The sequence below is a fragment of the Triturus cristatus genome, chromosome 3_2, assembly GCF_964204655.1.
Source record: "Triturus cristatus chromosome 3_2, aTriCri1.1, whole genome shotgun sequence".
NCBI classification, from domain to species: Eukaryota; Metazoa; Chordata; class Amphibia; order Caudata; family Salamandridae; genus Triturus; species Triturus cristatus.
In genome coordinates this window covers 730400355-730423636 of record NC_140584.1, presented here as the reverse complement: position 1 = coordinate 730423636, position 23282 = coordinate 730400355, and the positions used below count along the sequence as shown (strand labels likewise).

The window sequence follows — 23282 nt, the reverse complement described above, 5'->3', positions numbered from 1 at the left end:
CGTTCCCTCCTGTCCCTTTCGTAATGCCTCAGTGGGACTTGAATCTTGTCTTAACATTTCTGATGTGCGCTCCCTTTGAGCCTCTTCACAATTGTCCTCTTCGTCTTCTCACTCTTAAGACTGCTTTCCTGGTAGCCATCACCTCGGCTAGACGGGTGAGTGAGCTCCAGGCTCTATCGTCCAAGCCTCCTTTTCTATCTGTTCATCCGGACAAGGTTGTCCTTCGGCCTCGTCCTTCCTTTCTACCGAAAGTGGTGACCCCCTTTCATCTTGGGCAATCTGTCACCTTGCCCACCTTCTTTCCGCCTCCGCATCCTTCCAAAGAGGAAGAGCGGCTCCACCGTCTGGACCCAAAACGTGCGCTCTCCTTTTATTTGGACCGCACGGAACAGTTCCGGGTGGACGACCAGCTTTTCGTTAGCTACGTGGGTGCTAAGAAGGGAAAAGCTGTGCACAAACGGACCATCTCCCAGTGGGTCGTTTTGTGTATAAAACTCTGTTATTCCTTGGCAAAAAAGGACCCTCCTGTTGGGCTGCGAGCCCATTCTACTCGGGCCACGGCGGCTACTACTGCTTTGGGACGGGGAGTCCCTTTGCAGGACATCTGTCAGGCGGCGACGTGGGCTTCGCTGCACACGTTTGCCAGGCACTATTGCCTAGACAGCCAAGTCCGGAGGGATGGCTTCTTTGGCCGTTCTGTCCTCCAGGACTTTCTGGTGTGATCTTGGTTCGCAGACCCACCACCGGGGTTGGTATTGCTTGGGTATCTATTCTAAGGTGAGGAATCTAACTAACGTGTTTCTTTCAGATGAACATGTTACTTACCTTCGGTAACGATGTATCTGTAAGAAACATTAGTTAGTTAGATTCCTCACCGACCCACCCATCCTCCCCGTTCTGCGAACCGACATCTAGGGTTAAGGCTATCTTTTTCAGGCCCCTAGATTTTTTGGCACCAGTGTCGGTCTCTTGCATGGCTCTGGGTTCCTGGCGCGGAAAGCTATGTACAAGAACTGACATCAGCGTGCGAGGGTGGCGTCTAAGTACTCCGACGACGTCAATCCGGCGTACGACGCCAACGACGGATGCGGAGCCGCAGACGACGCCTAGCGACGCGCAAGGGGTATTGCTACAAAAATCTTCCGAATCCAGTCTGACGCCTGGGGATATTCTAAGGTGAGGAATCTAACTAACTAATGTTTCTTACAGATACATCCTTACCGAAGGTAAGTAACTTGTTCTTATTGACCAGTCATGTTTCATATTGACTATGTGATGGGCTGTAATGCACTGTGGTATACGTAGTCCTTAGAGAAAATCTTTCGCACTGACAGGAAGTCAACAACTCAATGTTGCCGACATAAGGTGAAACATGAATGGCATTTCTTTGGGTAATTGGAATAGGTAGCTTGCTGCAAAATATTGGTATATGGTATACCAACTGTGGGAAACTAAGGTTAGGAGTACGTGGAAATCACAAATTTGTACACATTAATGAGTCCGTTTTGGTTGTAGTAACAGAGGGAACCGGGAACCACATAATGGATAGAGAGCGTAAATAATTAGTAATATAACGAAGAGTCAAGTGTTATGCCAAGACTATTGTGGAAATGGACAAGCTATAAATGCTTGATAATCAAGATTTATGAGGGAACACAGGGCTCAACTAGGTAATGTTTGTGTTATAGACATGATTACCGAATCAGGACGGAAGATAGATTACATTTCATGGACCAGATGTACGAGTGAACACAGTGTTCAATCAAATAATGTTTGTGTTATAGATACAATTAATGAATCAAGGGGAAAGGCGGACGGTGTGTTGATCCATACCAGGGAGTCTAATCAATAAGGTACATTTTAATGTTACTGTAGAATAGATATTTGTATAGAGAATGAAATGCTATGAATATATTATGGTACGGATTATTAAACTGCGTATTAACTGCTTATGGATGATGTAAGATTGAATCGAACAGTCACACTATAGTCTATCCCGATCTGTAATGAGTTGTTTTTTATAACAAATATCAGATATATAGTGCACAGAGGATATATATTATAAAGTCTTATTGTAACATGTTATTTATTAGGCTCAATGGATTTATGACATAATACGCAGGAAGAAAAATATCTTGTGGCATAAATGTTTTTAATGTATATATATTGTCTGTATTTCTGTAGCCCTGAAGAAGTCTCATGTAGGAGGTGAAACGCTTTGGCTATTTTGGCTACTTCTGAAGAAACGTTTTTATCATAAGAAGAAAGAGAAGATGTGAATAAAAAGAAAATGTAAAGAAAAATAACATTGAGTCAGTGCCTTAAGTCTGAATAAAGATTTAATGTGAAACCTGGCAACACAGCTGAAGGTATTATTTGTACATATGAGTTGGGGTGTGGTGATCCTTTTTTTGACTTACTAAAAGATAATCTGTGCTCACCCTCTGATAGTTTGGCACAAAGCAGCCAGGCTCCTCTAAAGAGGCAATGTGTAAAGTATTTGTGTAACACACACACACACACACCATAACATAATTAATACACCACAAAAAGAGCCCACACAGGTTTAGAGAAATAGAGAATACTTATCTGAGCAAAATAAGACCAAAAAACACAACGTAAATCAGTAGAAGTTGAGATATTAATTTTTAAAGATTAAATGCTAAAATTGTGCTTAGAAGTCACAAGCAGTCACCTGAGGTTATGAGGAACTGACGCAAATTCGGGCCGACAGCAATCGATGGCAGACTGGCTACAGGACCCAGACAGGTCCCACTAAAGAAATACATTGGATGGATCTTTTGTTGACGTTGAGAGTTAACTGGGTAGTCGTCGAGCCACACAAAGCTGGTCCCGCATCATCATCAAGCTCCGTTGAAGGGAATTCAATGCGTCATCATTGAGCTGCTCAGCCTGTGGAACTGCTGTCATCGGTCAGCCTCTGCATTGGCATCGGACCACAATGCAGCAAACTTTCTCACACAGTTGATGCAATGCATCTGTTTTTGATGAAACCACTGCACAACCCGCTGCTGAGGCCAGAGCTTGGAGGGGGCACCTCAGACAAAGGTTGGATTCACAGAAGGCAGAGTCCAGCAGCACCAAGAGAATTGTAGGAAGCCTTTTGTGTCCCTGAGACTACAGAAAACAGGATGCAAGCCAGCAAGCCCTCGGAGATCACTTGGAGGGAAGGAAAAGTTCTTCCAGCAGAGTCAGGGAGCAGCAGGCAGTAGGTCAACAAACAGGAATTCAGTCCTTAGACAAAATCAGTCCAACTGAGTCCTTTAAGAAGCACAGCAGTCTATCTGACAGAGGTTTAATTCAAGATACATAATTGTCTGATTTGTAGAAGTTAAAAACTCTGTATTTATACCCCAAAATGCCTTTGATATAGTGGGTGAGTTCAAAGGAACTCTCTAAAATGAACAAGGATCCCTTTCAACCCAGTCCTGTCAGCCAGGCTACATGTGGTGGGTAATCACTACCTATTGAAGTGTAAGTGTCAGCCCCTCCGATTCCTCCCATCCCAGGAAGACCCATCAGAATGCAGATGAATGCAGATGAGTGCTCAGAATGCAGATGAGCCTCATCTTCCTGTGTTTGTGGCTATCTATATGGAACGCACAAAGTGTAGCTGTCACCAAACCCAGATGTGTATTGGAGACAGGCTGTCAGGCGCCAAGAGCAGTAAGTACAAAGAACTATCCACTTTCTAAAAGTGATATTTCTAAAACAGTAATATTAAATCCAACTTCACCAGCAAGGGGGATTGATAGTTACCATTCCAAACATATCAAACGTAAAAAAGCTACTCCTTTCCCATCAGGAATTACAGCTTAAAAGTGTATTAAGGATTTCCTAATGCTGGCCTATGAGAGGGGTAGGCCTCGCAGTAGTGAAAAACGAAATAGGCTGTTTGTCACCACAAGGACATGCAAAACATAAAGGTACATGTCCTAACTTTTACTTACATAACACCCTGCCCATAAGGTTGCTTAGGGCCTACCTTAGGTGTGACTTTTAAGTAATATAGGGGGAGTTTAAGGTTTGGCAAGCAGTTTTGAAAGCCAAGTCGAAGTGGTAGTAAACTACACACACAGGTCCTGCAGTGGCAGGCCTGAGACCGGTTTGAAAGGCTTATTTTGTGGGTGGCACAACCAGTGATGCAGCCCACTAGTTGCATTGAAGTACATGTCCTGGGTATATGGTATACCACTTTACAAGAAACTTACCAGTACAACAAATATGCCAATCAGGTATACACCAGTGTCATCATGTTTAGGGGAGAAGCACATGCACTTTAGCTCTGGGTAGCAGTGGTAAAGTGCTGAAAGACCTAAAGCAAAAAAAAAGAATCAACAAAAATGAGAGGCAAAAGGCAAAATGTTGGGGGAAAATACACCCTAAGGATGTCCGGTCTAACAGTAAGCTAAACCTGCTAAATTTTGTGTGGATTTATTTAACAGTCACACATTAATTAGCAGATGAACACTTCATTCACACCCTTCCCATTAAATCCTCTTTATGGAATCTGTATGATATAGAGAAGTCCATAAGTAGGGTAAGTGTCTGCCAAATGTTGTGCAAATTTATCTAACAGTATCAAAGTTGTTGGTAGAACAAAAAATGGTTCGACTCCTTTCTCCTCATCCCCAATTGAATGTGGTCAAAACCTTAAATACCTGCACTTGATGTAATTTGCTAACTGCTTGCCACATTTTATGAAGATTAATCAAACATTGCTAAAGTTATAAACAATTGAAACTGGTATTACCCCCATTTATCTTTGCCCCCCAAAATTGAATTGCCACACAACTTTTCATCATAAACAAAAAACAAACCTTCCAAGCTTCTGCCAAATGACATGCAGATTAATCACACACTGCCTATGCTATGCTATTAGCAAATTAAATACTTTGCCCACATTTTTTTTTTACTTGCCCTGCATAGGTGGATACTAAAAGAAGGTTAAATGTGCTAAGTTCCTGTCAAATTTCATTCATTGGATCTTTGTGAAACTTAATATACTTGCACTGGATGTCACTTGGTAACTACTTGCCCCAACTGACACAGATTGATTAAGCAGTGACAACGTTATAAGTTAATACAAAGTTTACTGATTTCTCCCTTTAAATATGAACCTATTTATAGTTTAACAGAAAACTTGACATTACAATAGAAACCTAATCCTTCCTACCTTCTGACAAATGTTGGCTAGATTAATCACACAGTACGAAACGTATTAGCATTTGAATACGTTTTTGCCCCTTATTTAACTGGCCCCTTTTCCAATATGGATATGCACAAAACCAAAAATATCAATAGCAATCTGAATATATTAAGTACCTGCCAAATTCAAAGGTTATGCATCAAACAATAGCAAAGTACAGAGATGGCCCTCAGAGCAGCAACAAACGACACCCGAATGATCCTTGACAAAGGAGAAACCGGCAGCCCTAATCCTACTTGACCTCTCTGTAGCTTTCAACACAGTCTTCCATCCCATCATGTTCAGATGACTTCACACAGCTGGCACTCAAGGGCCCGCCCTCCAATGGATATGCTCCTTTCTTACCGGAAAAAAACAAACAGTCAACTTGCCAGCTTACTACTCAGAAGCCCAGAAACGTATGTGCAGAGTCCCGCAGGGTTCCTCATTCAGGCTAAACTTTTTCAATATCGACATGATGCTGCTGGCTGACATAATCCGAGCACACAAAATCTACTTACTCGCCTGCACCAATAACACACAACTCATACTGTCTCTCTTGGACAAAAACACAACACCAGGAACAAATTCAACTTGTACACGACTGAAGTGCCCACCTGGATGAAGTCCAACTGCTTCAAACTTAACACAGACAAGACAGAAATGGTGATCTTCTGAAAAATGCCTTGCTGTGGCATTCCTCCTAGCGGCTTATTGACCTAGGACCTACACTCCCTCCAAGCACACAAGCAAGAAACCTCAAGATCATTATCAACAGTACGCTAAACATGAATGCCCAGGTCAAAGCCATCAACACAGCTGCTTCCATGCTAAAAGGATGCTGCAAAAGATATTCAAGCGGCTTCCGAGCAATATCAGGAATATCATCACTGAAACCGTCATCACTAGGAGACTGGACTACAGGAACACCCCCTCGGTAAGAATCACCATTAGACTTACAAAAAGGCTTCAGACCATCCAGAACGCAGCTGCCAGACTGGTCCCCAACTTCCATGCTGGTCTCACATCACACCACACCCAGTGCTCACAGATCAACTCCTCACCCACACATACAAAGCACTACACAATATGTAATAGCTGCGTACAGTTTCACAAACCCTATAGACAACTCTGCTAGGTCAGACTCATACTAGCACTCTTACTAGTACAGGTGCCATGCATATGCAAAAACAGAGCAGGAGGTTGTGCCTTCTCATGCGGCACTCCTAAAGCATGGAACAGCCTCACACACAGCATTAGAGCCGCCTAATTGTTTACGCATGAAGCTGAAGACCTGGCTCTTCAAGTGAGGTTCCTCGAGGCAAGTTCCACATACTAGCAAAGCATCTGCATGTCCTCACGGGTGATAAGCCACTATAAAAACCTACATAAAATAAGTTTAAGGCAAATTAACAAATGGCTTTTTAATTGACAAGCTATACAAAAGTGTTGCTATTTCAAACCCACATAGCACCTTTTTGAAATGCTTGTATCTCAAAACCTACTTAACGGATTTAAACCAAATCAAAATAATATGTGGTTTCTGAGTATAGTTCTACATTCAGATCACCAACTTGTTTAGCTGTTGCTTAATTGCCTTACAGGGGCCGCTACCAACCCCCTGCATCGGTTTTGCATGACCTTCAGCTTTGCACTGTAGAATTTGGCCGAGTAACCTGGCCTGCAGCTGAGCCCTGCACCTAACCTCTCCTGGAGTCCAACCACCGCTGCGCACAACCCCCCCACCTTTGGCTCTTCCCCATTGTCTGACACCCTGTCTTTATCACTTTTTTAACCCATTAATAAAGTCATGAATCATGTCTGATTCACAATTTTGTCACAAGAGGACAGACTATTCCACTTCTTGAAATGGTGGATCATGTATTATTGTTAATTTGCTAATCATGTGCTGCTTTCTATGGTTTTCTGGGTCTGTTACTCAAGTTTTGGGTACCCCACAGCACTCCCCTCGTGTCAGACACCACTCCAGCAGATGCCCACTGCTGTGGAATTATTTTTCCAGCTCTCGCACGTTGGAAGAATTGATGCATGATTTTGAAGATGGTGAAGAACATTCTACAGAGCCCTTCACTATGTACTCACATTTGACAAGGAATTCAAATGTGACAGAAGTCGAGAATCATTGAATCCCAACATTAAACAATAGGGATATGCAAATGTGTTAACCCTTTCAAGCCCATTAGTTCCTAATTTAAATGTTTATATATCAAAAACTACTGAATAGATTCACACCAAATCAATAAAAGCAGTATGTCTGAAAAATGTTCTACCTTCATTCCAGGTTTGCACTAATTTTGTTTTTTTTATTGTATGAATAAGAAAATAATCCTATGGCGGACAGAAATGGAAAAACACATGTCCTCCCCCCTTTTAACCCCCCCCCCCCCAACAAATGTAAACAAATTCTGTCATACTGAACCTTAACTGACTAAAGTTTTCGTTTGCCAAATTTCATGCAGATCCATCCACTGGGATAAAAGATATAGGCAGATCAAAAAAAGTGTTACCAATGGAAGGTTTGTCTAACCCATAATTACGTTGTGGCTACTGAAAAAAACAATGAACAAAGTGATGTTATAGCTAGGTATGGTGATAAGATCTTCCCTTCCGTTAAAACCTTTACTGCAGTTTCTTACAAGGAGGTTAAAACCTTTACTGCAGTTTCTTACAAGGAGGTTAAAACCTTAACAGCAGTTTCTTACAAGGAGCTTTAAACCTTAACAGCAGTTTCTTCCAAGTACATCTGTCTCTAATGATAAGAATGAAAACAGCCAGCTTAAGGAGTACTGAAAGACAGGCTTCCTGAGATTCCTCATGGAAACGGTGTATTGTGGAGGCTAAACTGGATGTATTTACAATGGTACAGTGAGGTGGCTGATAGTTAAACAGAAGCATGTCATGTTAATTCGCCTGCCATAAAGCCAGGGATGCTAGTGCTCAGAGCAGGGTTAGAAATTGACCTAACTGCATCATTTGAGGGTAAAATCATGAAGTGGGGACGAATATATGTCGTTACTATGCATTCCGTTGCAACGCATGCCTTTACCACGCATGCGTTACAACGGAATGTGTTTTCCACGCTTTGCCGTTACCTTGTTTTTACCTTTACTCCGCTTTTTCTTTTTTGGGGGGGAGACCCCCCCAAGCCCCCTTTCTTCTTTTTTTTTTCCTTTTTCCGCAGGTCTCCGCCGACACTGAAAACGGACTGATGCTTTTTTTCGGATTAGGATGACGTTGTTCCGTGATGACGTTGCTTGCGTGGTGAAGATGGTCGTTGAAGCATTACGCGTTGTGAAGACGTTTACGAGGTAAGTGTATCGTTGTAAACGTAATGCGTAGAAATTGCTTCGTGGTAAAGGCTGTTTCCCAGTGGGGACTAGAAGAACCCTGCTACCCTGCAACGTGCTGAGGGTTGAAGCCCTTACGAGCCTTTCTGGTTAATTGGCCACAACACATGCATAAAGTGCGAGCTGGTGGGACACGCTCTCCTCATGGCAGCATCACAGAATCCTGAATGAACCTGGCTATGTAGCGTCCAAAAGATTAGTGGGGGTTCAGCAGGGTCCCAAGAGAGCTCAGAAACATTACAACAACCAATAAACGCGCTATGAATTCAATATTTCTAGGTAGTTCACACTTCTCGTGCTGTATCCAGTGAAGTCTTGAAGGATCACAGGCTGTGGAAAAAGCCATAATGTACAAATGGCATGCCCCATGTAGCCTATTTACGTATCAGTTATTTATGGGATTTATAGAGTACAATCTTATAACAACCCACTGACTTTAGAACATCTTTACAGCTTTCACTTCCCACTGCATTCTGAATGAGCAGTACAGGCGCGTCTACCACTCTACCTCCAGACCGCTGTTTGAATGCCTACCGCTGTTCCCATTGGTGAGAGTGTTATACTAAAGAGGTGGTAGCTTACAATGTCTCCTGTTCTTCTGTTATGCTTTTCTTCAATAGAGTGCTTGAAATAGGAACAAAGTTTTTACCCAATGGAATAGTTCCTTCTCTCAATCATCTGTGATCTGTTTACAATCCCAAGCAGCACTCGTAAAACGTTTGTTTTAGCTAGACTGTAAGTCAGTGGCACATTTGGATAATATGACCTGGCTCTCAAAGATTTTGTGATTTTACATTTACATTCAGCTGAATTCCCAGGAGGAAACACACCCACCTACTCATGGAAGACAACTGTGGAACTCGGATCCGACATATTACTGTGGAGTCCACATACATTATGACTCTCAGACAAAAATCATGCTTTAAGTAAAACATGCACACCCTATTTCCGCTGTGCTTCGCTGTATATATTCACTCCCCACGCTGAACTGTAGAGCGAGTCACACATTGAAGCAGGGAGACAGAGTGCTGCCATGAAAGGCAATGCAAGCTGGCACAACAGAGCCCAGTGCAAAGCTCTGACTCAGGCATCCTGCTCATCCTGGCATTCAAACTATTGTGTGTGCAATTTCACACCGTCCTGTCAATTACATCAGCAGGCCTGGCTGTGCGAGCCCAGGTCAGACAAAACGATGCTGCCAGAGGATCTGTATATGTTACTTTGCTAAAAATTCTTGAACACAAATTAAACCAGGTTCTTGGAAACTCATAAATTATGTGTGTGTGACAGTGAACGCGGTGTGCGTATACGTAGGAGTGGTGTGAATCTGTGGTTTTTATGGTGCATATTTGTGTATCGTGTGGTGATCAGAGTCTATCGTGTACAGTGCTTGTGATATGGGCTGCACGTGCTGTACGTAATGTGTATGTTATGTATGATGGTTATCAGGGTCAGCCCGGCCTTTCATCCACCAAGATTTTCCTTGGTGGTCTCCAGTCCTCTTTCCCCATCTCCCTGAGGTTATTTACAGCAGGCATGGGGAGGCCTTCAGGGAGCGAGAAAGAGATCTAGGGAGGGGAATGTAGAAAGAAAGGAACCAGAGAGGTGGAGGAGACAGAGGGGAGGTGGATAGAAAGAGAATGGAAAGAAGGAAAGGACGAAAGGAAGAGAGAAAGGAAGGAAGAAAGAAAGAAACAAACAAACAAACAAACAAAGAAAGAGATAGTGCAAGGTGTCGAGGAGAGCGGGGCTGGTTTGAGCATTTTGGTCGGGGCAGCTTTTGTTTTTTCAGTGTTTTGCTGTGTTTTGTGTTCATTTGTGTGTATGCATGTCTATATGCTATTTTTCTGTCCAGTTATGGGTAGTGTGAACATGCATGGGGGCATGTGTCTGCGTGAAGTATGATACATAGAACATGGTGTGTAGTTATTGCGTGCAGCTGTTCATTTTAATGCACGCGTGTGTATGTAAACACATGGATGGTGTGGGAGTGAAGAAAAAACTGAATTGTTCGACTTTAGCTTGCTTTAGGGTTGTTTTTGAGACTATTTTCTAAATAAAATGTGTAATTTGATATTGTCTGAGAGATATCAAGTGTTGCCTATGGGATTACACAGGCGCCAAATGCAGGGTTTTGTGATGTTAAACCACACCCTTCTTGCTACAACTTCTGAAAAGCAAACTTGATTCAAATGCTAAAAGAGAAGGTAATGCACATTGATTCGTATGCTGCTATGTGATTGTTGGTACATCTGACTCCAGTAATCTAGTACATTTTTCAAATAATGGCATACCTTGTGTGAAGGAGTGCCGCTGTAGTGATAGAAGGAGCTCCTTTCTGTCACTTTTTACAAGGTTATTGTCCTGCATTGACACAACACAATGAGGTTCAAAGACGACCTGCAGCAGGATTGAGTCTCAGAAATGGAAAAGGGCCTGCAGCTTTCAGCTTTTGTCCGGCGAGGGACTCGGGTATCGGGTTGGTATTGAGCATTAAGATGCCAGTGTATCCGATTGCTCGTCATGTTACAATAACACTCCTGTTCTGTTGTGAACACAGCCCCTGGGCAGGACACAATCGGAAAAGGATCACAGGAGCAGGCATGCTAATGCAAAAGGCGTCAGCCAGCCAACCCTAGGGAGAGAGGGCGCCTCCCTGGGCCTTGTCCAGCATCTAACCGCAGAATGGCAGCGGTGATCGAGTTAGCGTGGGGATTCCCTGGTAAACCACTGGGCTTTCTACTGACCCCATCTTTGTTGGCATTTTTATGTATTTCTTCTCTCTGACTCAGAGATTTTGTTTAGTAGCTGAAAATTCAATTCCATTCTTAGGTGTGCTGGAATTTAAAAAAGGGAGGGTGGGGGGCACTGCTCTCTAAGTTGCCATCAATGGAAGTGCTTGGAGTGCACCATTTTACTTATCACCTTAGGTGCAGCCGAAGACATGGAGTCGTGCTGTACAAGATTTCTCACTCTGTGGGGTTTTTGGTCCATATTTTCCTTAAATATACCCTTCATAGATGTCCACTAAAGTAAACCTTTTAATGCCATCACACATACTGAGCTTTGAAATGCATGTCCTTTACTTGGTGTTGGGAAACATGTTTATTGAATTAAGATTAGAGGTACGCGTAGTTGCCAAGTTGGGAAACGCGTCTGCTTAAAAATGCACAAGCTTCGCAAAGTGTGATGCTTGTGAAGCATTAAATAAGGCCATCTTCCGCAGCCATTTGCAGCATCAGGAAGCTGTTCCTGCTGCTTCTGTGACGGCAAGTGGCAGCCAGCGGAATGTAGCAGCTTGGCACCTGTCCCCCATCATGGTCTCCATCACCATCATGTCCCCTGCTGCATCCCCATCCTTTACACAGCCCCCTGCTCTGTGAGTCTAGTCCTGCCACGGCAATAGCCCTTTCATTTTTGAGCCGCACCTCCACCCTGCACTGTTCCTGTTGGCTTCAGGTGATGGTTTCCCGACACAGAGTGTCCCAGCCTTAGTAACTGGGTCATCCTGTGGCTGGACATATGCCCAGAGAGCAGTTTGTCGGCAGAATGAGCTTAGGCTACTGCCGGGGTGCACACAATTATAAATTTGCTGGTGAAGTTTTGCAAACAAAAACAACTTTTGAACATGAAGTTGCGAAGTTTGTCTACTTCACCCAGCTTTGTCACTGGAGCCATTTTTTCTACAAAGATTTTTCTCCAAATAATAATAGTTTTTTTCAGCAAAAACTGCACTTCATCAAAACCTTTTACCCACTTTTGAGGAAAAAGGTTCACCAAGGGATATATTTCACACGTAGAAATAAGGTGGTCACACACTTCTGAAAAGATATAGGACCTGAGTTACAATCCTGAATTCCAGATTTGCGGCTTTTTTACACCTGTAGATCAAACTAACATTGTGGGTGTTTGGGGACGTTTGTAAATTCAATTCACACACTTCTGTGCACAGTTACATTACAAACGAAAGGCCCAAATGTACCTTTTGCGAGGGAGCACCAGGCATCCCAGTTTTCACAAGATAGGTTGAGGAAGAAAGGAAATGTTAGAGAAATATAGGGGCATATGTAAAAGGGGATTGCGCCACCAGAGCGCCACTTTTTACGATGCTCTGGTAGCGAAATGTCCTGCTCCATATTTACAATGCGGCTCTAAGCCACTTTGTGTGACTTAACACCGCATGGTAAATATCGTACCCTTTCATGCAGTTTTTAGTCTCAAGGGAGCGTGCAATTGGTTTTGCTGTGGGTGTTCCACCGCAAAACCAATTGCTTTATGACACTGCCCCAGAATTGCAAGGATCTGTAAATCTGAGGCAGCACCCAAAAATAATGCCAGTGAAAAGCAGGCATTAGACCGGCCCAACGAGGAGAAATACTTGTATTTCTCCTCGTTTTTGTGCTCTATCTACGTGTGTTGCATTCTGCAGCATACATAGAACGAGCAAATTGCCTTTAATGATTGTTTATGTTGAGGAATGTCCCTTACTGCACATAAACAATCATCCCTTCAACGCAGGCACCTTTGCACCATGGCGCAAGGGTGTCTGTGTTGGCGCTAAGTAGCTTTTTTAATGCTGGCACAAGCGAAAACACAGGGGTGCACAGTATCCTTGTGAATATGGTACAGCCCTATGACACAGCGCAGCGCTGATAATTTGCTTGCGGTGCCGCTCTGCGTAGTTTTTTTTTTTTTTTAAATATACCCCATAGTGAAATGAAATATGAAAAGGGTTCCAAAAGAGATAACATATTTGGTAACTTTTCCGTTACCTAAACTAGTGTTTTAGATGCAATGGGGCATATTTACAAGGGCATTGCGCCGCTAGATTGCCACTTTTTACGACACTTCGCTGGCACAATGCCCTAATCCATATTTATCCATATCTGATGCTCTGTCCATCACCACCCCTTTTTGTACCGTCTACTCCATATTTACACTGCAGGCCTAAGCCACTTTGTGTGGCTTATCTCTGCATTGTAAATATCAAACCCTTTCACGCAGTTTTCTGCATCAGAGGGGAGTGCACTGAGTGTGGCTGTGGGCGTTCCACCGCAAAACTCATTGCTTTTTGACACTGCCCCAGACTGACAAGAATCTGTAAATCTGAGGTAGCTGCAAAAACGAACGCCATTGAAAAGCAGGCGTTATTGTGGCGCAACAAGGAGAAATACTTGTATTTCTCCTCGTTTTTTGCTCTTTCTATGTGTGCTGCATTCTGCAGCACAAATAGAAGGAGCAAATCGCCTTTAATGATTGTTTGTTTGCAGGAAGGTGTCCCTTACTGCACATAATCAATCATCCCTTCAATGCAGGCACCCTTGCACCATGGCGCAAGGGTGTCTGTGTTGGCGCTAAGTAGCTTTTTTAATGCTGGCACAAGCGGAAAAACAGGGGTGCGCCGTTTTCTTTTTTGAATGACAGGGTGCTGCTAAATTGCTTCCAGCACCGCGCTGCGTCCTTTCTTTGTAAATATGGCCCTCAGTGTGAGATATGCACATTACGGCTTGGATAACAGGTGTGCCTCTTTAAATAAAACCTGTTTGGTAAAAGTATATCTTAAGACAGTCGTCCACTTGGGAGGGCAACTTTAGCAAGTACTCTCACAGAGTTCAGATCTGAACAGAAACAGATATATCCACAACCATCATAATGTATTAATATTTCAGTAAAACACCCTATTACTATTCGTGTACATTAACATACTTTCCATTGTGTTTGTTTAAGATGTCAGAGTGTCTACGCCTAGAAGACAAACCATGACAAGTAAACACATCTATTGCAAGTCAAATCATTTACATTTGAGCCCTTCATTTACTGAGAGTCCACAACTAAACTTCTTGGCGAGTTGAGCATTCGGATGCATGAAGGTTTCTTCCCTGTTGTTCTAAAGGCCGCGTTTTATGTCTCTTCCCTGCTGATCCACAAGCTCTGATAAGGGCACCAGCTAAATCCTGTCATGGAAACAATTCCGAGCTACCTTCCATTCAAGAGTTAATGACCTGCTTTATGAGACTTGTTCCCTGAGTTTCCACAGACGGCCTGTGCTCTGACAGAAGAGAATGTCAAAAGGATCTTTGCTTTCAGCAAACTGAAGAAGTGAATCTGCTTCAGCACAGACACATGTGCAGCATTCCCAGCACCAGGGATTTAAGCCCTACACCTGGAGTTTGGGGGGGAAATAGTGTCTGGAATTGACCCGGTATTTCCCCCTTCAAACTCCAGACATCTCATAAGCAGCCCCGGTGATGTATTTTGAGAGTTGACAACGAAAAAGTGGGTCTGTTTTATTTAATTTTCTTTAAATGACAACTTTAGTCAGGACGACCTGCGATAATATTTGTCTTAAACATTTACCAATTTGTTTCCATTCTTACCGTCTTTAAAAAGAATGATAGAAGAATAGCTTTGAATTTAGAAAGATGAGAATAACTCAACTATCCATGAAAATGAACTTGTCAGATTGTTTTTTTTTTTGTAATTGACGAAGGTGATAATAGATTTTAAAAAAATGTCCATGTATAGCTCTCAGTGACCACCTACCTGTTAAATGCTGAGGTATCACCTACAGATCTACGGCAAACAGCTCCATGGGCAAAATGAGCCAAGGACCCGGAGTGGGCGGGACAGACCATTGCCAATAGCAGAGCTTGAGACAGTCTCAGGTGAGACAATGGGATATTTTAGGGGTAAATGCTGCAGCTAATGAGCCCCACACATCTTTGTATAGTCCTGTCTGAGAGTACAACATAATCTTCTAGCATGGTGAGGTTAGAACTCATTAACTACCCACGCAGACTACTGTCTGACTTTGACTATTTTATTATTAGCTGCAAAGCGAGATCAAATATGTCTCCTGCATACACAATATGTGTTTAGAAGAGAGAAATGTGCTGTTTCACTTGAAATGTTTCAGTTACTTTTCTTTTACTTCCCCCACCAAAAAAGTCTGGCAACTTAGAAGTAGAAAATGATGTTGGCCTTTGGCATATATTAGGTGTGTTGCACTTTTAAAACATGTATAAGATGTAAACCCCGTTCAGATGCAACTCCAGCCTGCAAAGAGCTCTTAAACTGTTCTACTGCAGGGTTCTTATTTTCAGCTGGCCTTTTTCTTTTTGATATGACATGTTGTTATATTGCTCAGAGTCTGTCTATTACTTGGTCTCTTAGCACTTTAGAAAGTCTGTATTACGTCCACGGTTGTTATTTTTTGCAAAATAGAGTGGTAGTGAGGAAAGGTCCTCAAGTTATCCTTTAGCCCATGTGGGAGTCGCTGAAGTGGTTTGGAGGGTGAAGGTTGTTCCCAACATGATGCTGTGTGGTGGAGGGTAATCTAACCTAACCCGTGCCCTCATCACATACACACAGGTTGTCTCTGAGAGGTGTTAGACTGTGGGAATTCATATCTTAAATGGCCCCCTACCCAGAACTTTAGCTATAATGGTGACAAAAGTCAATTTTAGGGCCTTGGCCAGCCTAACTGTGGTGGACAGGCCAACAACAGTTTTTGATGGCGAAGCCAGCTGAGGCTCCACCGCTGGAAACCAAGCATTTTCTCCAACCTCTAAATGAGGCCCAACATGGCTTTGGCCCCATGTTCTGCACATGAATGACAGGGATCTGTCTAGCGTGTTCTATTTGGAAACCAAATTTATGGATGTAATTGGAAAGGTGTACAGCGGTGGATGTTGCAGGACAGAAATTCCAATTAGGTATCTAATAAAAGCTGATCTGATTACAACATTTCAGAGGTCTGCTATGCGTGTATGGTAAGGTCTTTCTACTGCGCACTGATTGGGTGCGTGTATGATGGGTGTGGGTAATCCTATTAGAATTTGTATCATAGCTTTAACACTGTTTAACTCCAGATACATTGCACGTGGAATGTATACAACAACTCTTCAGGGCAAAAATGATAATTGAAAGCACTTCAGGTGATATGCTGTGAACTTTATATGAAATTTGTATCTAAAAAGAAAGGTACAGAATTACGTTAATTGTGTATTTTCATTTAAAACTTATCAAAGATTGCGATGGGACATTTGGAATAATGCAGCACAGCAGGGGTTTGGTGAAGGCAGTGGGAGTTCACAATGACTTTGAAACTTTAAAGACCATTCATACCCAAACGCGAGGTGCCGAAGTGGTTTCGGTGACAGTTACACACGAAATGAAGATATTACGGAAGGCTCTGGGGAGTTTTCCGAGGAAAAGGAAGATGGCCTCCAATTGCTGGAGATAAAAATTGCATGAGGGAGATTAGGCGTTAGTTTTTTCAAGGCAACAGTTCTTTGAGAACATATGTTTACGTTTGTCTTTTCTTTTGTCTCCTCTGCTTCCCACTGCTAGCTTGAGCACACACCTTATTTGGATCCATAGCGCCCCTGCTGCTGCCTCTCAGCGCTGGCAGCCTTTCAACCTGACAGGGTGGCCGGCAGCGCACACCCAGTTCGAGAGCTTACCAAGAATTATTTTGGCTAACAATTTGTCGAATAAAACCATTTCATTTGAACTTAATGTGAAGGGCGCAGCAGCTCCCTTGGTGGCGATACCTTAGTACATCAGGGTAGGTGGGCATGTCCACATTTTGAGGTGGGAGGTGTGTGTAACTGAAGTGTCAATGACAGCATATATACCTGAGACCCTTAAAACACACCAACAAAGAAATAAACGCGCAGCTAAGAGGTAGAGCAAACACAAAATCTAAAGACGGGTATTTTATGGCTCGTGGTCTCACAGTAGCAGGAGGGTTACTTGAAAAGAATATCTTTCTTTACCTGGAATGTGATTCTTTCATCTTTTTCTCTTGAGGTGTGGAAGAGTTTTAGTCTAGGTGAGCAGTAAGGAGGCACCGGCACTGACATGACAGATGAGCATTGCGCACTTATCGCTTGTGGGAGAACAACATGGAGGCTTTGCATCTAGCACTGAAACAGGGGTTCGGCACAGCGCTGACCAAAACCCACTTAATATTATCCAAATGGGCAGCACATACAACCAGGAATCCATGCATTGGAGGTTCAAGACTGGCTTTGTCCCACCTGGGCAAGGGGTGTGTCACTGTTAAAAGGATGGGCTGAACTTCCGGCATTGCCATCCTGTGGATGAGAAGGAATGCTTGAATTGAAGGGGTCATTACACATCTGGAAGATGAAAAAACTGGAGCGGTAAGTAATGGACAGTCAGAGGATGACAACTGACCTAGTAGATTAGCACATTGAAGCTGTTCCTCCTCAGCAGGTGAGGTGTATCTGTTAAGGACCAGAGGGAAAGTGCTACTGGGAAGACAAACGCGTTATTTGAAAAGAGAGGACCATGGCCCGTGTGCTCTTTTGGAAGATGAGCTCTCTGAGGTTATTTTTACTGAACATGTTGGGTGTCTGTATTGGGCACCAGGAGTTTTGCTCTGTCCATGAAGAACAGACCATGAAGTTGGTCCTCCTGGGTAGGATGGGTGATTGTATGAAGGCCCACTGGCTTTGCACTGGCCTGGAATATGAGTACACTGCAGTTGTTCCTCCTCAGCAGGTGGGGCTGCTGGGTATTAAGGACACGGAATGAGCATTTTAGGAAGATGAACACCTTCCAGGACGGTGTCGGACCATGGGTCGAGTGTTGAGTGTATATATTAAGCACCAGGGGCCAGATTTCTCATAGTATTGCGCCGCCGCAGTATCACGTCTGGTGTCACAAGGGCAACAAAACACTAAAGTCAGATTTATTAAACAATGCAAGGCCAGCTCGCCTGGCCCTGCGTTGCTTGGTAAATCTGGAGTAATGCAAGGCAGACCGAGTCACTGCCTAGCGTTCCTCTGCCCTGAGAACATATTCTATCGGTGGAGCATGGGTGTTCCCACACATCATCCCAAGGAATTTGGCTCAGTCCCAGAGTTACCAAGACTGGTAAACCTAGGAATGTTGCAAAATGCCACGCCTTTCCAGGGGAGGTAGAGTGAGGAGAAAAATCTGTATTTGTCCTCATTGCATCCTCTTTCTAAGTGTGCTGCATGCAGCACACTTAGAAAGAGGAAATAGCCTCAGAGGATTGTTTTTGAGCAGGAAGGTGTGCCTTGCACAATAACAATCCTGCCTTCCATGCAGGCTCCCTTGCACTGTGGGGCAAGGGAGCCTGTGTTGATGCTAGGCAGCAGATTGTGCACCAGCACAAGCAGAGAGAGGAATGGGCCATAGATTGGTACATTTGACTTTCTGCGTTACATGTAAGATTGATACATCTGGCCCCAGGAGTTTAGCTCTATTTATGGAGATAAGACCATGAGCTTGTTCCTCCTGGGCAGGATGGGTGAAGGACCGTGAGCTTAACACTGACCTGGAAGATGAGCACCTTGAAGTTGTTCCTCCTCAGCAGCATACTGTGGTTGCTCTCCAGCTTCTTCACCTGGCTGTATTGCCGATCCATGCGTTCACGCACATCTCGCATGTTGGCACTCACTTTGCGTGACTTGTCAAGCATCTTGCTGACCGCGTTGCTGGTTGAGGTGTGGTTCTTGGTCAGTTTGGTCAGATCGCCCTGAATCCCCTTCACAGAGCCTTCCAGGTCTATCTGGCGCTTCTCCATCTTGAGCTGGTTCTCCTGCACAGAGTCCAGCATGACCAGCAGCTTATCAAGCAGGGTGAGCACAGTGATGGCGTTCACGTGTGTCCCATCCTGGATCGTGTCGGCTGCCCCTGGGCTGGGGCTGGACCGGGGAGACTCAGCCGGGCTGGGGACCTGCAGCTCCTGGCTCTCAGGCTCCGAGCTGTGGAGCTGCAGATTTCCACTACTCACCCTCTCTGCCTGCGTGGCCCCTTCCCCCATAATGACCTTCCCCAGCACCTGCTTAAGGCTGGCGCCGCAGACCTTCTAATACCTGTCACGGCACCTTCACAGGTGGCTCTCACAACAACCTGGAGTCTCTCGCTAAATCCTCGGCTGCCTTTCACTGCGCCCTCTAAAGCCTTTCACTGCGCCCTCTGAAGCCTTTCACTGCGTCCTCTGAAGCCTTTCACTGCGCCCTGCCTTTCACTGCGCCCTCTAAAGCCTTTCACTGCGCCCTCTAAAGCCTTTCACTGCGTCCTCTGAAGCCTTTCACTGCGCCCTCTGAAGCCTTTCACTGCGCCCTCTGAAGCCTTTCACTGCGCCCTCTGAAGCCTTTCACTGCGCCCTCTAAAGCCTTTCCCTACACCCTCTGATGCCTCTCGCTTTCTGCACCTTCTGAAGCGTCTAACTGGACTTTTTCCTAATCGAAGCTTTAGAAAGAAACTCCCTCAGCGCCTGCCCTGCTTTTCCACCCAATAGTTTCTATCTGTGCAGGTCCAACAACTTAGGGTTTTTCAAGGAAAACGAAGCCTCCCTCTGCCCGCTGTCAGGGGTCCCAGCTCCGCTCTGAAGTGACTCTCAAACTTTGCTTCGCACACGAGAAAAACCACGCCCAGCCTTTGGCACCGAGCAGCCGCCCACTTTCTAGTGGGCGGGCGGAGGGACGCTCCATAGCTCCCCTGCACGCGGCCTTGTGCTCAAGTCCCACCCACCGGGAGGAGTAGGGTGAGGGGAACTCCCAGGTCACATACCTCACCCACCCGTGGAAAGTGCAGCGCGGCCACTCCTGCATCCTCCCTCAAAGGGTCCTGCGAAGGTTATGTCTCTTTTGGCATGCCGTGTTTCCATCATGACTTCACTCAGGCCAGGGGGAAACAAAACACCCTCGGATTGGGCAGGCGCCAGGTTGGCCTTTGGCTGCGTAGAGTAAACCTTTCCCCTTGCTGCAGCCCTTCAATGGCAGCACCCGCACGCTCCCCCTGCTGATGTTTATTTCCAGGAGGAAGCATTGTAGTCTTTTGACTTCTCTTCAGATGCGTGATGTGTTTCGGCTTCACTCTGTCGCAGATGTGTAGGAGAACAATGGGTTCCAATTTCACAGCAATCAGTCATGCCAGCATGTGTTATGGAAATCACGGGCTATTAAAGAAACGCAGCGGTCGGCGCATAAATCCCCGGCTGCTTCTATCTAAAGCGTATTCCCAATAATATCATGTTTAAACCACGTTCACAATTCTTCGTCGTGCAGTCAGCAAGCTGTGTGTGTTCTTGCTTGATGCTTTGTGAGGCGTGAAGGGAGTCCAGGCACCTCCCTTTCACCTACAGAGGAATGTTATTTTGCGTTGCATGTTTCTTTGTTGTGCAGTGCACCGTACACAGATTCAAGCACGACTCTTATTTATATGAAAATTCTTGGTGGTCCGTTTGCAACACTGAGGATAAAAACACAAGACCTCTGATAGCATGATGAACAGTAACCATAATATTCCCTTCTGCACTACTCAGCGCCTTGAGACGCTCACAGGCGAGTAGTCGCGCTTTATAAGAAACCTGATTGATTGATTGACTCATCCAGCACACAGCATTACAGAGGAGATCATAAATGACACGATCTATGACATCACTTGTTTAGTAAAAACATTTTACATTGCCTGGATATGAAATGAAGCAGTCATTTCTCTCAGAAGAAATGAACTAGCATTTCAGAAGTTGTTGTGGGGTCCTGTTCAACCCAATCAAGCAGACCTTCCTTGAACGAGGACTTCTTTCAGAGTTTAATAAAAAGGTCCTGTGGGCAGGGCCACTGGAATTATGCGGCAGGGGAGGACCAAATTATGTGACAAGGGTTCACTAAATTATGCATATTTCCCGATAGCCTTATTTCATAATTTTGTCATTTGCCCACATGTTAACATTGCCTGGGTAAAAGCTTTACCTCATTAGTACCAACTTAACAATCAATTACAGTAATAAGCAACTGAAAGATGACCTGCTAACATTTGCATTGGGCCTTCCACTGCGCGGCAACACAGCTTGTTGCAATTTAGTAAACTTGATCTGTTTGATCTAGGAACGAATTTTAGCTAAAATCTGCAGATTATGCAGCAAATGATGGATTGTGTAACAAATGCAGCAAATCCATAACTGTGGAAAACTAGCTGCAATAGCTTGTAGCATCTGCTGAAGCCATTTTGTTTGTGGCAGCCATTTTAGTTGGCCATGTGCTCACCATGTGCTTTCTCCCTCTTCACTGTTGACTGCCCTTGTATTCTGCTGGTGTCATCTATTTTTGTTAACTCCTTCAGCACTGAGCCAGAGCATTGCACATGCTCAGCAGAGTCTGTAGCTGCTCATGCACCTGCCTTAGACTGTAACTGTCAGGCTGTTCTAACTGATGTCAGCAACTCATTATTCCTCCTACTTGTTGACTGTGCATTTTCTGTATGACCATCTATGTGTGTAACTCTTCTCATGTATACTTCTACCGCCTCCTTTTGAACCCCTGTGTGGGTATAAAAGGCCCCTGTTCTCTGCATTCCTTAGACTGTCTCCTACAGTGGCCTGAGGGTACTGTATGACGCAGTCTCCCTCATGTGAGGTTAATAAATACTTCTTTTTGATATTACAGCTTTTGTGCCAATCTCTACTTTATTGGGTTAAAGGACCAGGTGTATCAGTGAACCCCTAAAAAGGTTTTTATTTCTTCATAACTATGCGGATAAAATCGCAACTGCAGATTTGCAACATTCCAGTGGCCCTGCCTATAGGGAAAGAAAAAACATAACACTTCTAAAATCTGGTGCTCTGCAGGGGGATTACCCATGTTAGCTGCTCATCATTAATAATTCGTAAAATGTATAAATGAATATGGAGCTCAAGCGTGGATCCTGCAAAACAGTGCAAGGCCTGGGACAACAACCATTGGCAAAGCCAATAGCACTCTACTTTGTGATCTATTTGCTTACCCAATTTCTTTTAGTCATGTGCAGCATGGCTAAAGTAGAAAATAAAACATTTACACAGCCGACCGCACATGCACGTGCCAAAAAAGTAACACAGCCACTTTTATGTTGTTGTTAGCTACTGATTGAAGTTGGATCGGTCACTAAAAACAAAACAACAGGCAAAAGTGTATGTTTTCAAAACTTATTTTAAGCAGGCTGGCGGGAGTGGAAGCAATGGGGACAAAAGGAATTATGGTCTAAGCGATGTGGGAATTGAAAAGGAGTAGGGGTAACATGGAAGCAACATGGTGGAGGGTGGGTAAAAGCAAGCAACACGGTGGACAGCAAGAGACACAGGAGGAACACAGTGGAGGGGATGCCAGAGAATGCAACAGAGAGAAGCACACCGGCAAGCGCAATAGGGAAGGGGGCTAGGAGAAGCACACTGGAATAGGCAGCAGCACTAAGGGGGAGAAAAGTACACAAGGGAAATGGCCTGAAAAACACATGCACTCTCTGAGAGTGCTTACACAAAAAGAAAAAAGTAGTTCCCATATATCGAACACAGCCATCAGGCAAACAAACAAATGGTAAAGAGGCAATGCTCCATGGGAGGGGCAAGGTTGAAAAGCTTGGAAACAAGCAAATGAGAGTGCTACGGAAAGCCAACCAAAGGTAAGCAATGGACGGGCTCTAAGTCCTTCTTTGTTCATGGTAAGCATATGTCACATATGCCACACAACAGACAGCCCATGTGCTGTCTAGCATGCTCGACCTAAAATTTACCCCTTTGCCCTGCCTCTCCCCCGACAGGTTTGACAATCTATATATTGACAGGCGGTAAAGCCAGTTACAAGGCTGCAATACCACGTTCAACATCCAGGTGTCCTTGTTTGTGAGCTGTACAGAGGAAGGCTGCTGCAGTTGCACTCACAACA

At 44.3% G+C, this 23282-nt stretch overlaps 1 protein-coding gene across 1 annotated transcript in view; it reads right to left on the bottom strand.

The window, feature by feature from the left end:
- The window catches only part of CAVIN2 (caveolae associated protein 2), a 96674-nt gene extending 76653 nt beyond the window's left edge, over window positions 1-20021 (bottom strand). Inside the window, exon 1 of the mRNA XM_085648777.1 lies at window positions 18911-20021. Coding sequence (XP_085504903.1) covers window positions 18911-19399 — 489 coding nt within the window. The 5' untranslated portion in view covers window positions 19400-20021. The remainder of the gene's footprint in view (window positions 1-18910) is intronic.
- Between the last annotated feature and the right edge of the window lie 3261 nt (window positions 20022-23282).